The sequence below is a fragment of the Magnolia sinica genome, chromosome 13 (assembly GCF_029962835.1).
Source record: "Magnolia sinica isolate HGM2019 chromosome 13, MsV1, whole genome shotgun sequence".
In the NCBI taxonomy this organism is placed as follows: domain Eukaryota; kingdom Viridiplantae; phylum Streptophyta; class Magnoliopsida; order Magnoliales; family Magnoliaceae; genus Magnolia; species Magnolia sinica.
This window is the reverse complement of record NC_080585.1, coordinates 33,599,551-33,617,995: the sequence shown is the minus strand read 5'-3', so window position 1 is coordinate 33,617,995 and position 18,445 is coordinate 33,599,551. Positions and strand designations below refer to the sequence as shown.

The window sequence follows — 18,445 nt, the reverse complement described above, 5'->3', positions numbered from 1 at the left end:
GACGAGCTGCAGACAGGGGCGCCGGACAGTTGTTGTGACCACCGGACAGGGCAATGTGAGCGCCTGAGAGAGAGAGGGAAGAAGGGTAAGGGAAATGGCGACCGGGCAGGGCAGGGACCGCCGGACGGTCGCTGTGGCCGTGCGGGTTAGGATTTTTTAAGAGAGATGTTTTTTTTTTTTTAAAAAGGGGAACGTCGGAACGACCGAACGAAAGAGAGACTAGCACTGGACAGGGGCATCGGGCAGGCCGCAAAGACGAGCGGTAGGGGGAGAGAGAGAGAGAGGCCGCAGGGCCGGATGACACTGGACAGGGGAATGAGAAGGGGGGAATGGGTAGGGTATTTTTGAACAAGCGCTGGCCGCTGGGAGGGAGGGAAGGAAAGGGAACTAGGGAAGGGTTTTTTTTTTTTTTTACCCGTTTTGGGCTGGCGGGCGAAAGCATGAAAGCGACTGGGAGCGGGAGGGATTAGGGCTTTCATTTTAGGTATAGGGCCCTGGTCGAGTATGAGTCTCGAGTACCGATTCGAGTATACGAGTCGAGTACTACCCAGCTCGTACTCTACTCGAAATCATAACGAGTAGCAAAAATCCACTAGTACTCGGCTCAAACACCTGACGAGTCGAGTACCCGAGTTTACTCTGCTCGTGTACAGCTCTACTCGTCCCCTCTGCACACCTGCGTCGTTTGGTCCCTCTGCTGGTCCGACCCCTCGCCTTGGCATCAGTGACGGATTAAAAGACAGGTCAGACTCCCTTAGAACTTAACGTTCAATATGGCCGTGACGATGGTGATCTACTTGCACAGCCCGACTTATACCGCCGTTTGGTTGGGAGTTTGGTTTACTTAACTATGACTCGCCCTGATATTGCCTATGCTGTCCAAGTCGTCAGTCAGTTTGTTTCTGCTCTTCGGACTCTTCATATGACTGCGGTGTTGTGCATCCTACGGTACCTACGTGGAACTCTAGATCGATCACTGTTTTTCTCCTCCACGGCGACTCCGGACCGTCGTGCTTATTCAGATGCTGATTGGGCCGGTTGCGCTCTCACACGAAGATCTACCACTGGCTACTGTGTTCTCTCATCTCTTGGAAGTGTAAGAAGCAGGCCATTGTTTCCAAATCAAGCATAGAAGCCGAGTATCGGGCGATGTCCGTTGCCTGTTGTGAGCTTGTCTGGTTACGTGGACTTCTTTTTGACTTGGGCATTCCTCTGCAGAATCCTACTCCACTCCATGTTGATAATCTAAGTGCCATTCAGATTACCTCTAACCCGGTTTTTCATGAAGAGACGAAGCATATTGAAGTTTACTGTCACTTTATCCGTGAGAAATTTCAGTCTGGGCTCATTTCTCTTCCACATATTGCATCCCATGATCAGATTGTCGATATTCTCACCAAGTCCCTTACTTCTGTACGTCACTTATTTCTAGTTGGCAAACTATTACTTGTTGATGACCAGCATTAGTTTGAGGGGGGATGTTAGACAAACTCACATACCTTGTATAGCTAGTATACCTTGTATAGTTCATTTCCATAGGTAGAGGATTCTGATTTTATTATATTTTCCTTGTATAGATGACTGTTATCTCTATATATTCAACCCCTTTGGGTTGTCTCAAATATAGAAAAGCTTTCAGCTCATCTTGGTTTTCATTCCTGACATGATTATTTACATGCAATTATAATAGAACGCCAATAATCATACACTATAATTTTAAAAAATGCAAATATTATGCAATGAATGCATCAATGCATCAAGGAGAATCCGTTCACTTGCCAGAGTTGAAAATCCGTCAACCCGCATCTGCCCCTTGGCAGGCTTTTACCATTTGGCAGGTATAGGCAAAGTTCGCATCTACTCTTTGAGTAGAGGCTTCCACTAGTATAGTGGACTTCTGGTAACGATTCTACCAGGATACCATCCAGGGAGGTCCCCCAGGAATTTTGCACGTGTTGTGCATGCAATTGATAGATGCAACAAGTAATCATGAGTCATGTATTGCATAGATTATTTCGATTATCACATTTGAGTCAACATAGTCTAACACATTAATCAAATTATATCATCATCATTATATTAATACATAAATCACACATTCATCTAAATCAACTAAGAGTAAATGACAATTAATCAGGGTAATTATACAACATATAAAACAATCCATCTATTTGAACTTAATAGATGGAAAATACATCGGGATCACTCACCTTGATGCGGTGGAGATGATTCCGTGAACCAACGGTTTGAATTGAATTAAGATTTTCTAAAATTACATAAATAAGAATTATTTTTAATTTTACGATTACATATAATGAATTCATCTATCATTTCTTCAAATCGATGCTGCCCATCCAATGGTCCGATCGGTCTGGAATTTAAGATTTTAATTTATTTTAATCTTAAGAAACTAATGAATGATGATAATTTAATCACACATTTTAGATTATGTCATGTAATTCTCTGTACCAAGTTGTATCTTGTGCAGATAATTACTTTTTCGGTATTTATTCAATTTCGTTAGATTAAGGAAGAAAATTGGTATATATATGATCAGTATGGTCCATTGAGGTGTCGAATTAGTTTGATTCCTAAAAATATTACATAATTAAGTCTTATAATACCCATGAATAGTACAGATCATACTAATCGCAGTCCATCATTGAAAAATCTCGCATTCTGCACGTTAGCCTTAAAGCCATGTGGATACCTTTCCATATGAATGAATTAAACCTACACAATTGATGTTTGATTGATCCAATCCGTCCAATGTGTAAATCATGCCAAGTTGCATAAAGAAAACAAAGAAAGAAAAAAATACATTAACCTGAATAAGCGAATTCTAAAAATCCTCCTTCCCACTTTCCCTTTCGTGTTTTTTTTTTTTTTTACGAGTTTTTCTTTGGTTCTTTTAGTTTTGATAGGACTCCCGCTCTCTTATGTTCCTTTTTAAAAAAAGAAGGTTTGTTGGAAGATTACGAGATACGAGAAAAGTTTTGTAGAACGAGAGATAAGAGGAAGGATGATAAGATCGGTGGATCTCTTTTCCACTCAAAATTTAAAATTTAAAATTTATTTTAAAAAAATTTGGGCATTACATTCTTCCCTCTTAAAGAAAAATTTCATCATCAAAATTTACCCATGGTAATTTTTTTTAATTTCCTCCAACATCCTAGTTATTTCAGATTATAATGAACAAGTAATAAATATGAGTAAAAGTTAATGAAAGATAACTATAAATTATAAATAAATAAATAAATAAGGAAAAGAAATAAAATAATAATTCAACAAATTTTATTTTAATTTTTTTTAATAATATGTTTTAAAACAAATACAAATGCACAAAATTAAACTAAAAAAAAAATATTGAAAAAAAATCATTACTAAACTCATATACTTCATGATAATCATTTTGTTAGCAATAATTACCTCAAGTTAAAAAAATTTGTAAACACCTTTTAAACTTTAATAACTTTTAAAGTTTTAGTTGAATTTGTTACAATCACGTAATTCAGAAGTTATGAAAAATGAGTCACATTGTTTTAGTTCTTTTAAAGCAATACTACATGTATAATGAACACTTGTAGGTAGGGTTGTAAATGGGTCGAGTAATGTTTGTAAAATAGTAGGCTATAAATGATAGAAATGGCTGCTGGACAGCATGATTTTTCTCCCTTGGTATTGATGAAAACCCAAGTAGATGTAATAATTTTGATCTAAAATTTTTGGTAAAAAATCATCAGATAGTCAGTGACCGATTCTCCAAATTTCAAATCATTTTGATTTCCAATTTAGAAGTTAAAATTCTGGAAAGGATGATGTGTCTATTAAGTCCGAATTTAAAAATTTCCTTTAGTTACGTCGAGATATGCAATACTTTGATCTTTAGTCATCGTGACGTGTGAAACTTAGAAATCCAACCTATAATCTTGGATTGATGATTTTAATGTGGAGATTAACTTTACTTAGAATATACATAATTTTAAAATGTGAATTTGGACTTAGTTGAATTTTGACGATAATTTAAGTCACAACGTCTTACTGGACAACAATGGATAGTAGAAATCACTCAACTTTAAAAATTATTAACTATTAAAATACAACTCTAATTCAGGTGATTCAAAAATCAGATCGTAGATGAATAAGTTTAGTTTTATAGAAAAATAATTAGAAATTATAATTCCATACTTTTGTTGTACCGATTTGTGTTTGTTCTTAAACTATTTAAAAATCGTTCAGTTCTGAACATCTCTCACTCTCCTAATTTTAATATTTTCTATAGATATTGGATGGGGCTGAAATTTTGCAGCGTGATATTAAACTTACAGATGTATCTTTAGAAAAATTTTGGATCTATAAAATACTTATAAGCCCTTCAATCAATAGCGATAATAGTAACTTCAGAACCTGAATTCTCTGCACCTGAGCCTTGATACATATCTCAACTCAATTTATCTTGCACCTCTGTATATAACTCTTATAAACCATTCGATCTTCTTGCAATCTGAAAAAAAAAAACTTCCACATATTAGTATTCCTTCCAACTGATCATAAATTATACCTATAAACGATGCGAGTCACAACGCTCCATCAGGAACTCTTGGACCGATGCCATTGGGAGTGGATTTATTGCGAGTAGAATAGTTAAGGCCCTAGACAATCTTAGCACATTGGTAGTTTGTCAGAAAAACTTGGAATTAGACACAATGTTTGACTAAACCAACATCCACGTCATCCTTGCCCTACTCTGAAAAGCCTGCTACAAATGAGGATTTGAAGACTAAATCATGCATAACCCTACATACTTTGAAATGCTCACTGCTCTAACTAAATCACAACCCTCCTCCATGGTATCTGTTTTTTTTTTTTTTTTTTTAAGACAGCCGTCCTCACTAATCCTTGTGGATACACGCAATCACCCACAACCACGTGTATCGGGTAAAGCCAAGGAGGGGAATCAAACCCTCACCTATAGGGAGCACCTTGATAACTAAATCACAACCTTCCTTCATGGTATCTGTTTTTCTCTCTCTTTGTTCTAGTATATAATATAGTTTTTCTTCTTTTATATATCTTTCAAGCATTCTTAGACTTGTGATTTGAGTCGTTACTTTGATCAGTCCAACCATTCATAAATATATCGCTTACATGACCTACCCTAACGTAGATAGGGTCGAGCTTGGGTTCAATTCTGGAAGAAAAATCATGCTGTCCAACAGCCATTTCTATCATTGATAGCCTACTATTTTACAAAACTTCCTCAACTCATTTACAACCCTACCTACAAGTGTTCATCATGTATGTAGCATTGCTTTAAAAGAACTAAAATGACGTGACTCATTTTTCATAACTTCCGAATTATAAGATTGTAACAAATTCAACTAAAACTTTATTAGTTATTAAAGTTTAAAAGGTGTTTATAAAATTTTTAAACTTGAGGTAGTTATTGCTAATAAAATGATTATCATGAAGTATGAGTTTAGTAATGGTTAATTTTTTCAATATTTTTTATTTAGTTTAATTTTGTGCATTTGCATTCGTTTTAAAACATATTATTAAAAAAAATAAAAATAAAATTTGTTGAATTATTATTATTTTTATTTATTTATTTCACAATTTTAATTATCTTTCATTAACTTTTACTTATATTCATTACTTGTTCATCATAATTTGAAATAACTAGGATATTGGAGAAAATTAAAAAAATTACCATGGGTAAATTTTGAGGACGAAAATTTTCTTTAAGGGGGTAGAATGTAACGCCGGTATTTTTTAAAAATAAAATTTAAAATTAAAATTTTAATTTTAAAATTTTGAGTAGAAAAGAGATCAATTGATCTCATCATCCTTCCTCTTATCTCTCGTTATACAAAACTTTCCTCGTATCTCGTAGTCTCTCAACGAACCCTTTTTTAAAAAGGGAACGTAAGAGAGCGGGAGTCTTATCAAAACTAAAAGAACCAAAGAAAAACTCGTAGAAAAAAAACACGAGAGGGAAAGTGGAAAGGAGGATTTTTGGAATTCGCTTATTCAAGTTAGTGTATTTTTTTCTTTCTTTGATTTCTTTATGCAATATTTATTTTGGCATGATCTACACATTGGACGGATTGGATCAATCAAACATCCATTGTGTAGGTTTAATTCATTCATGTGGAAGGCATGCGCATGACTTTAAGGCTAATGTGCAAAATGTGAGATTTTTCCATGTCCTTCCATGATGGACAGTGATCAGTATGATCTGTACTGTTCATGGGTGTTATAAAACTTAATTATATAATATTTTTAAGAATCAGCCAATTCGACATCTCAATGGATCGTATTGATCATAGATCTACCAATTTTCTTCCTTAATCTAACAAAATTGAATAAATACCGGAAGAGTAATTCTCTACGTAAGATACAACTTGGCACATAATTATATGACATAATCTGAAATGTTTGATTAAATCATTACTATTAATCAGTTCTTTAAGATTAAAATAAATTAAAATCTTAAATTCCAGACCGATCGGACCATTGGATGGGCAGCATCGATCTGAAGAAATGATAGATAATGAATTCATTATGTGTAATCGTAAGATTAAAAATAATTCTTATTTATGTGATTTTAAGAAATCCTAATTTAATTCAAACCGTTGGTTCACGGAATCATCTCCACCGCATCAAGGTGAGTGACCCCGATGTGTTTCTCATCCATCAAGTTAAAATAGATGTATTGTTTGATATGTTTTATAATTACCTTGATTAATTGCCATGTACTCTTAGTTGATTTAGATGAATGTGTGATTCTTGTATTAATATAATAATAGTGAAATGATTTGATTGACTCAAATGTGATAATCGAAATAATATATGCAATACATGACTCATGATTACTTGGTACATCTATCAATTGCATGCACAACACGTCCGAAATTCCTGGGGGACCTCCCTAGATGGTATCCCGGTAGAATCGTTATCAGAAGCCCACTATACTAGTGGAAGCCTACTCAAGGAGTAGATGCTGGCCTTGCCTATGCCTACCAAATGGTAGAAGTCTGCCAAGGGGCAGATGTAGGTTGACGGGTTTCCAACTAAAGCAAGTGGACAGATTCCCACTTGATGCATTGATGCATTCATTACATAATATTTGTATTTTTTAAAATTATATTGTGTATGATTATTGACATTCTATTATAATTTGATGTAAAGAACCATGTCGGGAATTCTCATTAGGCCCAGCCAGCTTATCCTTTATTGATGTAAAACCGTACAGATGTGGATGAGGGTGAGCTTGTAGCTCAAGAATAGGAATACGTGGTCGAGACGGAAAATGACTTAATATGTGACCCTACTTGACTGTGGAAGAAGTTGCTGCCTTAGACTAATCATGATAATTTTACTTTAATTATATTTGATTTTCTTAGATTGTTAATTAATTCTTTGAAGTTGTTGGACATATTTATTTCATTCATAAGATTCCAAATGGGAGGATCATTAACTATGTTCATAATTGATTATTGGAATGGATGGTCGTTTCTTATTTATGAGATATTGTTGAGTATGAATGGAACTTAGATCTACGATAGAGCAACTGGGTGGATGAATAATCGTATAATGGAATGAAGTTAGTACACTTTGTGTATAAGTTAGGACTCGAAACTCGGGTCTGAGGGTGCACACTCTGTACTTTAATTTTGGGGCGTGACACTTAGTTTTCTTTCTTTTATTCTTTCCACTTTTCTTGAAGAAAGTTACTATTAACTATCAAAAATAGGTAAACAAATTTGGTTGCCATCTCAGAATAGTAATAAAAAGTAAGTAAATAAAGAGGAAAGGGAGGAATTTTTACCACAAAAATTTTCTGGAATTAGGATTTTAGTGATAATGCCTCGAGGAATTAAAATTTTCTGGTGCTTTTTATGGGAGCAATTACCAAACGGCCCTTATTTATTTTTTCTTTAAAAAAATAGCTATAAAGTCAAGAATTGTAGGTTCAATATGATATGTGTATGACATTTAAACATCCAATTGAATGAATTCGATGTAATGATCACATGAACCAAAAATTCTGCCCAATTAAGTCATTAGATAGTCTACACATGAATTTATATGCTTTTGGGTGGTGTAAATTGTTTTTTATGGTGTGGCCTACCTTATGATTGGAGTATTTTTTGTTCTTTTGATAATTGAGGTGGGTTGGACGGTTGAATTTCATACACATACCACATGGGCCCCACAATTCTTAAGTTAACAATTTTTTAAAGGAAAAAAGTGAGGGCATTTTGGTAATTACTCCCCTCAAAAAGCACCACCTCTGAATTTCCATTCATGGAGGCATTGTTTGATAAAATCTGAATTCCTGCAGAATTATGCAGTAAAAATCCCAAAAGAAAAAGGAAAGAAAAAGGATATCGGGGAATTGATAGCTGATAGTGGCAATGATGTCGGTTTCTTGTGGGTTTTGCATGAATGGGAGTGCCGGAATAGGGATGATGGCCAGTGGTTTGTGGGTTGTGGGTCTGCATCACGGTTTTTGAGATTTGGTGGTTGCCGGTCTGAGAGTATGAAGAGGGTGATGGGGGCAGCAACTGGCTGGATAGTGCAATGCAGAGATTCCACTGTATAAAGATGACGGTGACGCCGAAGAGATTTGGAGATGGCGGCTTGTAGATGATGGCTTTAATGATGAGAACCGCAACATCAATATGAGCCACGATGGTTGGCGGCAATTTGCAAAGACTTAAGAGACTAGTGAATAGGTTCAATGATCAGTAGCCTAGATGCAAGGTATCCCAAATCGATACATATCGGCCGATACATATCGGTAACGGTGGTACCTGTTACGCGATATGGGGCTGTATCGGCCGTTTCCAGTTTTTGTACCCGTATCAGCCGATATGGGCCCGTTACTGACTCGTAACGGCTAGCCCATAACAGTCAGATAACGGTCACATTTTTTTTGCCTTTTTAATCTCCGTTTTTCACTTTTTTTTGAAACTATTTGCTTCCAAACTCTTATTCAATCATTCTACTACTATTTTCGACTAATCTTGGCTTGGTATTTGAGATAAAAACACATTTTATTACGGATTTTCTTGAATCGAAGCTCGGTGGGCCATTTTTCAAAAATTCGTCAAAAAAGGTATTTATACGTTTTTTTAATATGTTTTGTTGTTTTAATCATGCCATGTGATGTGTTAATCATAGTAGAACATGTTAATGTGCATTTTACAGATTTGGGGTGCCATTTTATATTTTTTTCTATTTACGCATTAATTATGGCCCTTTTTAAAAAAAAAAAAATCGAAAAATCATTTTTTAATGATTGTTTTGTTGTTTTAATCATGCCATGTGATGTGTTAATCATAGTACAACGTGTTAATGTCCATTTTACAGATTTGGGGTGCCATTTTATATTTTTTAAAATATTTTTTTCTATTTACGCATTAATTGTGGCCCCTTTTTTTTAAAATTCGAAAAATCATTTTTTAATATTGTTTTGCTATTTTAATCATGCCATGTGATGTGTTACTCAGAATAGAACATGTTAATGTGCATTTTACAGATTTGGGGTGCCATTTTATATGTATATTTTTATATTTTTTTTCTATTTACGCATTAATTATGGCCCTTAAAAAAAAAATTCGAAAAATCATTTTTTTAATGATTGTTTTGCTGTTTTAATTATGCCATGTGATGTGTTAATCATAGTAGAACATGTTAATGTGCATTTTATAGATTTGGGGTGCCATTTTATATTTTTTTTCTATTTACGATTAATTATGGCCTTTTTTTTTTTAAAAATGAAAAATCATTTTTTAATGATTGTTTTGCTATTTTAATCATGCCATGTGATGTGTTAATCATAGTAAAACATGTTAATGTGCATGTTACAGATTTGGGGTGCCATTTTATAATATTTTAATATTTTCTGATATTTACGCATTAATTATGACCCTTTTTTTTAAAATTTGAAAAATCATTTTTTAATGATTGTTTTGTTGTTTTAATCATGCCATGTGATGTGTTAATCAGAGTAGAACATGTTAATGTGCATTTTACAGATTTGGGGTGCCATTTTATATATTTTTATATTTTTTTCTATTTACGGGTTAATTTTGGCTATTTTTTTTTTTAATTCGAAAAATCATTTTTTAATGAATAGTTTGCTAATTTAATCATAGAACTTGATGTGTTAATTATAGTAGAATATGTTAATGTGCATTTTACAGATTTGTGGTGTCATTTTATAATTTTTTTTCTATTTTCGAATTAGTGACTTTATGTTTTTATTTGCTTATATTGGATAGGTTTTGCCTTAGAGCTTCTTAGGGTTTAGTTAGAACATAAAATCTTCTTTATTAACATAGGTCATACACTCATACTCATATCTAATTATCTAGTATTTACCTAAACCTAAAGAAATATCAGGGTCTGGCCAACAACAAGTGAGGATATTGGATGGCAACATTGTGAGAGGGTTGGTGGTACTAGGCATCAAATGAAGTGCAAGTATTGTGATAGACTAGTGACTGGTGGAATTACCCGTCTCAAACAACATTTGGTACATCGAAAGAGTCAAGTTGCGCCATGTAGTAGAGTATCGAAAGAGATAATGCTTTTAATGTAAGTTAGTCTGGATGAGTCGAAGGGTAAACGTGCTGCTGTACAAAAGAGGAAAGATGATATTTTGGACGTAGCTCGACAGGAGGTATTTGGTCCTGAATATATGGGCGTTCATGATGAAGATATTATTGATTCTGACGAAGATTCAGATCGAGAATTAACTATAGCTAGGAGAGAGCTTGCGTCTAGCTCGTGAAGAGGAAGAACGTCGCCACATGGGTCAGTGCGTGATACAGCGGGGGGCAGTGGGAGTGGGAGTGGGAGTGCAACTGCTTCTGCAGGGGGGGTGGTAGGTTTGGTGGGTTACGACATGTGTTTGGGAGTCGACGACAGACATCTTCACATGATGCCCCTATACGTTTTGATGAAGAAGTAAATGAGTTTAGGAGACCCTCTATTGATCCAATCCTGTTTAGGAAAGAATCAACTGAACAAAAGAAGATAAAACAAATGTGGAGTAGAACTTTCGTTGAGAAATTAGGTAGAGCAGTAGCAAAGTTATTTATACATGCCAACGTACCTCCTAACGCAGCCAATTCTCCATATTGGTATGTGGTAATTGATGTAGCAACAGAAGTAGCTGAAGGAATAAAAGCTCCCATAGCTAAGGAGATTAGGGAGAAATGGATAGATGCAGAGTATGCGGATGTGAAAGCATACGTGGGTACCTTTAAACTTGCATGGCAAGCCAGAGGATGCACGATCATGTGTGATGGTTGGACTGGCCCAACCAGACGCAGCATGATCAACTTCATGGTGTATTGTCACTTAGGAACTATATACCATAAGTCAATTGATGCCTCAGAGGCAACAAAAAATTCTACTTATATTAATGGACTAATGGATAAAGTTATGGACGAGATTGGAGAGGAGAATATAGTGCAAATTGTGACAGATAATGAAGCAACATATAAGCTTGCAGGACATATGTTGATGGATAAGAGAACATCTTTTTTGGTCACCATGTGCTGCCCATTGTATTGATCTTATATTGGAAGATATTGGGAAGAAGAAGAATGTTAAGGAAATGGTTGAAAGGGCAAGAGAAGTGATGACGTTTATTTACAACCATAATTAAGTAGTCGTAATAATGAGAAAGTTCACGAAAGGATGAGAGTTATTGAGGCCTGCGATAACTAGATTCGCAACAAACTTTTTAGCATTAGAGAGTTTATTCCAATATAGGGGAGAGTTGAGTGAGATGTTCGCTTCCCGAGAATGGCTTAACACCAAATATGGGAAGAAGAAATCAGGGACACCGGTTGAAGTTGCGAACACCATACGGGACAACAAATATTGGAAGAAGGTCAAGTCGATCCTAAAGGTGATGGAGCCACTAACAAGGGTACTTCGTCTTGTTGAAACCGACGAAGTACCTACCATGGGCTTCCTATACGATGTCATGGATAAGGCAAAGTTGGCAATTCAAAGTGATTGTAGAAGCTGGGAGTCTTATTGGAGGATGATTGATAGGAGATGGACAAGACAACTCCATCATGATCTTCATGTAGCAGGTTACTATCTAAATACTAGTTATAGATATGTTCAATTATTTTTTGAGGATGATGAAGTTCGTGTCGGGCTAAAAAATGTGATAAAGATATTAGAGCCTGACTTAGATATGCAAATAAAGGCGTTGAATGAATTAGATACATTTGGAAATTGCCTTGGTAGCTTTGGAGATGCTCTTGCACAACATGCAGTATTTAGGTTGCAACCGGCCGAATGGTGGATTAATTTCAGAGAGAGTACGAAAGCTCTCCAAAAAATTACAGTAAAAGTTTTAAGTCAGACAACATCTTCATCTAGCTGCGAAAGGAATTGGAGTTGTTTTGCGCTTATTCATTCAAAGAATAGGAATAGATTGCAGACTAGAACATTAGATAGACTTGTCTTCATACACTACAATATAAAACTAAGAATGCGACGACATCATAGGAGCATTACAGCTGTCGATGATGGAGACTACTGTCCAATAAACTTGGACAATATTTTTGATGAGGATGACCCGCTTCTACCTTGGTTGGAAACAAGGAAAAAACAAATTGAAGAGGATAGGTTAGAATTAGAAATTAATGACCCAGAAATACGTAGAGCGCAACAAGAGAGTCGTGCAGATGTGTTGGACCGAGTTAGAGGGGCAGCGTTTTTGCCAATACGGGTATGGCTTAAGATCAACAAAAGAGTACGAGCGGTGGTAGCGTGACCGTGTTGGATGATGGTGACAATGACCCCCTTGCCCCTGGTGCTGACACTTCTGGTGTTGCTCAGCACCTTGTACAGCCGTCTAGAGATAGCGATGCCGATGAACATCGACGAGGTGGTACACGGGGTCAGACTTATGAGTGTACCGAGTCACGATACAACCAGCAGGAGGAGGGTACATCTAGTCGTGCACCGGGTCCGGGAGGTCCAGAACATCAGCAGGCTCATGGTCTTGGTTATTATGATGGATATTCTTATAGTCAATTGAAGTATGATTATGATGGTTATACTAAGCCTGTTCCATCACATTCATGTTAGAGTAGCCCTCCCGATCAATATGCATATGATTATAGATATCCAGATCCAAATCCAAGTTACTCATCACAGCAGACGCACTCTCAATCTCAAGATTCTCAACAGCCTGAGTATGGGCACCGGTATGGCTATTCGACGGGCACTGGTGGATATCCTTACTCGGGGTCAGAGTCGTTGCCTAGTAAGGATCAGTCATCCTCTGGTTTCGTTGATCTAGTATTTCCTTTTGGCACTGGATATTATGGATATGCAACACTTACACCTATTGGACAACTTCAGCCTGATGGTGACGATGATGATGTGGAGGTCGAGCAACCACGAAAAATGTAGATTTTCATTTTGGTGGTGACTTGTGATTGTGAGTATATATTTGCATTAAGATAAGTATTTGTAGCAGACAGCTCACAGCAGTATTATTGCAAGAAGCCATGCAGTCATGCACACACTTGACATTGTTGAACTTGTATTTAAAATAGCTCCCCTGACAACCAATCAAGTAATTCTTAATCAAGTTGCAGGGGAGTATATCAGACACTACTAATTATTTATTTATTTTTTAAATTTTCTTGACTTGAGGATGACAGGTTATAGACAGGAATCACAGTCACGTGCACAGGTATGTTCGAGAAATTCCTCAAAAATAATTGCAAACACCTAATGTAAGATATGAAATTCATATTACATTCATTCTAATATATCTATCATTGATAGTAGATAGTTAGAAAATTAAATATATGAATTTTGTAGTCAAATTCAGGTTGTCTGGTTCATAAATTCATCAGACAGTCCGATGCAACTTCTCACCAAAGAGTGGACCGTTACACCACCATAAACATGTTCCAATTTATAAATGAATGCATATTTGGAATGCTTAGAATATTCCGGATTTAATCCATATTTTTTTGGCAAAAAAATTTTTTGCGCTATTACGGGCCATTACGCTCCCGTATCCGTATCGGTTTTAGAGGTCACCGTTACGCCAACCGATACCGATACGGGACACCTTGCCTAGATGGACCACTCTAATAACAAAATAACTCAAGAGAAATTGGAGAATTCTCCTATTGTTTTCTGTTTATTGCTTTACCTCAAATAGATTTTAAATAGAGGAATACATTGCGTGGACGAGGAAAGAATAAGTACACATGGAAGGTAATAAAAATACACCTATCTAGGATCACCTATGCATGGGAAAAAAATCCATCTATAACTATCGGGAATAACCATTCCAATGGTTACTCAAAAGGATATTATATGAGGGGTAGGAAATCCCGTGACCTCATATAGTTTACCAAGAGATCTGCTAATCTGATCTCTAATATATGAATGTGCTGATCTTTTATCTTATTTGCTCTGCATGGTGTCTTTTTATTGCTGTCCACCTGTCCGAGTCACTGAATTTCTTCTTGGGATCATGCTTAATTACGAGACAGTTATTGATTGTAGTTCACATTTTCCTTTTATTTGTTATGCACTTCATTTTCGTTTATGTGAAGTGATAATTGGAAAGATCTGTTTCCAGGGACTCTCTGCACGACTTATCTGCATCTGGCTTGCCGGTTGGTTTACTTCTCTACATTGGCCCCAGTCATACATCTGTTGTATCATGAATTGTATTTTCCATTGTTCTCTAGTTATTTCGATGGTTCTAACACTTCTTTCTGTTATAACTCCAGGTGAAATCCCCTACAGCAGACCCTTTTGGAACTGTTGACAGCTTCGCTGATCATGAAGCAGGTATGTTTCAATGCCAAGCACCCCCAAGCATAACAGAACTATCATGAACTGTATCTTCAGAATAGGCTCACTCTCTATCGTTCTTCTAATTACTATCAGGCAAAGATGAAGCATTTGACCCCTGGGGGAGCAAAACTACGAAATCTGAAGATCAGACTGCATTGCAGAACAAAGCAACGGCCAGAGACAAAGTTTTTGGTGCAATGGCCACTGACAACTGGAGAAATATAAAGCTTCCAACGGTAGATGAGGCAGGCGGTTGGAAAAATACAGGTGACTGGGGTAAAGAAAAACCTGAAAGTGGAAATCAGGAAAATCATTCAAACAACAGGACAGGCTGGTTGGATAAAAGCAGAGTAGTGAATAATGATCAGGTCGGTGGTTGGAAAAAATCAGAAAGTAGTAGCTGGGACAAAGAGAAACATGTGAGCGGGTATCAAAAGGACAATTGGAAGAGTGAAAATGGTAACTTCTGGGGAAAAGAAGCAAACAACCATGACAAAGGCAAAGGGGTCAGCGACAAACAGAACTACTGGAACCATGCTCAAGTTGCTGACCAAGATCAACCAAGATCTTGGGACAAAGGGAAAGGTGTAATGTGTGAAGAAGAAGATTCTTGGGGCAAAGCATTTGAGTGGAAATGTAATGAAAATATTGGTAGCGGACATCCGCATGATCCCTTGGGCAAAGCTACTGGTAGTTGGAAAGGAGCAGAAGGTTTGGGTGGAAGTCGGGGGGATTCTTGGAAAAACACAACAGCTGCAACAAGGAATGAGATAGGGGGGTGGGCCCCACCAGACATTGGACATGGAGAAGAAGCAGGCAGCTGGAACAAAGCCAAGGGTGAGGGTGGCAGTCAGTTTCAAAATTGGGGCAAGCCAAATGATATAAATGAAGGTGAGCCAAGTGGCTGGAACAAAACAGGATTTTCTAGCCAAGTTCAGATGGGTTGTTGGAACAAAGGAAAGGATGCAAACAAAGATATGGGTGGAATGCGAAATCAAACTGATGGTTGGAGTAGCCCAAAAGATTTTGATGGGGGGTGGGATTCTGGTTGTAACAAAGGAAGGATTGGGAATTTTGAAAGTGGGAATAGATATCAAGAAGACAGTTGGAATAAACCAAAATCCTTCGATGGGGGTCGGGGATCTGGTGGGAGAAGAGGAAGGGGAGGATATAAAGGAGGATCAGGTGGCAGAGATCATCATGGTCGGGGATCTGGTCAGGAACAGGGTCAGCCATTTGGTTGGAACAAGGATCAAGATGACCATTGGAATGGAGATGGAGCTCTTCCTGGGAATGCATCGTCCCGTTGGAATGGAGATCAGGTAGAAGGTTGTGATGGCGGCAAAGGCTTCTCTGGAAATCAGACTAGTTGGAAAAATGGAGGCAGTTGGAATACACCCAAAACTTTTGGTGGAAATCAATCTACTGGCTGGCATCAAGCCTCGACCGCAAATGAAAAGTCTGGTGGTAGTGGAGAACAAGCAGGAGGTTGGAACAAAAGAAAAGCTACTGGCGGTGATCAGATGCCTTGTTGGAAGAGTGGAGCGAAAGGTGGCAGTAGAGATGGAGAACAAACAGATCATTGGAACAGTGGGAATTCTTTTGGAGGGCATAAGTCATCCAGCTGGAGTATAGGGACAAATTCCGAAGGTGGGGCTGGAAATCGGCCAAATTCATTTGGTGGGGATCACTCATCTGGTTGGAATAAAGGAATGCATGCAGATAAAGGTGGTGGAAGTAGCGATCAAAACGCTAATTGGAACAGACCAAAATCTTTTGGCCGGGGACAATCATCTGGTTGGAACAAAGAAGCAGGCAATGACAAGTTAAAATCTACATCTTTTCTCAGCAGGCAATCATCTGGTTGTAACAAAGGAGTGGATGCTACTAAGGAAACAGATGGAAGTGGGAATCCAGCAGACTCTTGGAACAAACCAGGATCTTTTGGCCCAGGACACTCCAGTTGGAACAAAGGATCAGGAGCTGATAAAGATGCAGATGGAAGTGGCAATCCAGCAGACTCTTGGAACAGACCAAGATCATACGGCCGGGGACACCCATCTGGTGGTTTTGCTAGAGCCAGCGGGCTGAGTTGGAACAACACGTTCGTGGCAACCAAAGGCACGAGTGGAAGTGGATCTCAAGTAGACGGATGGAACCGTGGAGGGAAATCTGGTGATGGGGATCAAGCATCTGGTTGGAATAGGACTAGTACTGGTGGACATCAAGTGGATGGATGGGATAGAGCAGCAGGTGGGTCTTTGGGGCAAGGAAACAGCGGGGGCCGCGGAAAGGGAGGGTGGTAATGGTCCAAAGGCATGGGTAGTGTGGTGTGTTCATGAACAATGTGTGCTTGGCTTCCTATGGTATGTAGGTTTGTAAATATTGGGTTAATCCTTTCTGTGATGGTAGATATTTTTCCTCAATGCAGGAAAAAGAAAAAAACAGTAGAATCATGTTAAGGAGGTTCATGTCTATAATAGCAGAATCTTCACTTGGGTCTTCTTTTGTATTTACAGGGGGCAATTCATATCCTTGAAATTAGCAGATGTGCACAAGACAACCAATTCAGGTAGGCCCTACCTTAGATGGGCCACATCCCAAAGACTACCAATAAAACAATCCTAACCACTGAGAACTTTCAGGGAAAGTAAATGGGTGATAACATGAGTCCATGAAACTTTCATTAACTGAACTTTTTTGGATTGGATTTGGCCTATAGCTGTGCTTTTTGTGCCATGACCCATACAAGATGTGGCCTACCTAATGATGGGTGTGGACATTGTGCACAAATTCATGGATATGGTGAAGTCCATGAACCAAAACCTTAAGGCCCTGTTTGGGATCAGAAGGAAATGAGAATGTAAGTTTAGTAAATCCATGAACTTGTCAAATTCTTGGATTTGCATTGGGTTTGGATTTGGCAAATTCCAAAGCCCGCTGTTTGGAATTGAAGTACTACTCTATTGACTTGGGAACATTTATTGCAATGGTAAAGCATTTGCTAAGGAATTACTTCCTTTTTCGGCTTTTAAAAATGTTTTTCATTATCTTTAAGGGATGTTTGGATGTCTATACGTTGGCATAAAAGCCACTTTTAGTTGAAAGTTGCATGCTGTGTTTGGATGTTGTCAAACGACCATTCACTCTAAAAGCTTAAGCTCTCAGAGTGTGGTGTATCAATGTATATCAACGGACTTTATTCCCCCCCCCAACGTGAGGTGGAAACTCTGCACGGGAACACATTGACGAAAGTGTAGGGACACTCACACCATAAAAAGGCCGGGCTTAATTTCCCGGTCCCTGGACCGAACTTGATTTTCCTGACCCCCTGTGAGAGAATAATATATTAGCGAGGCATATTTATTGCTCTCGAGATTCGAACATAGGACCTTCCGCTCTGATACCATGTTAAACAATCATTCACTCTAAAAGCTTAAGCTCTCAGAGTGTGGTGTATCAATGTATATCAAGGGACTCTATCAGATGTAAGCTATAAGCCACTCATAGATAAGTGATTTTTTATATTTGGGTATAAATCACTTATAGATGAGTAATTGAGTATTCACATCAA

The 18,445-nt window shown here is 37.5% G+C and overlaps 1 protein-coding gene and 1 long non-coding RNA gene across 5 annotated transcripts in view; one reads left to right on the top strand and one right to left on the bottom strand.

Moving 5' to 3' along the window:
• Positions 1-17,383, top strand: part of LOC131223521 (protein RNA-directed DNA methylation 3-like) — a 35,580-nt gene extending 18,197 nt beyond the window's left edge. For 3 of the 4 annotated variants that reach the window (XM_058218959.1, XM_058218961.1, XM_058218958.1), the window contains 3 exons: positions 14,651-14,687; positions 14,805-14,865; positions 14,965-17,383. In XM_058218959.1, coding sequence (XP_058074942.1) covers positions 14,651-14,687; positions 14,805-14,865; positions 14,965-17,177 — 2,311 coding nt within the window. In that variant the 3' untranslated portion in view covers positions 17,178-17,383. The remainder of the gene's footprint in view (positions 1-14,650; positions 14,688-14,804; positions 14,866-14,964) is intronic. The other variant, XM_058218960.1, reaches the window with a different exon arrangement.
• Positions 9,276-14,130, bottom strand: LOC131223522 (uncharacterized). Its single transcript, XR_009160517.1, has 2 exons — positions 13,737-14,130; positions 9,276-9,748 (listed from the first exon to the last, which is right to left on the bottom strand). It is a non-coding gene; the product is annotated as an uncharacterized LOC131223522 (long non-coding RNA).
• Positions 17,384-18,445: the final 1,062 nt, after the last annotated feature.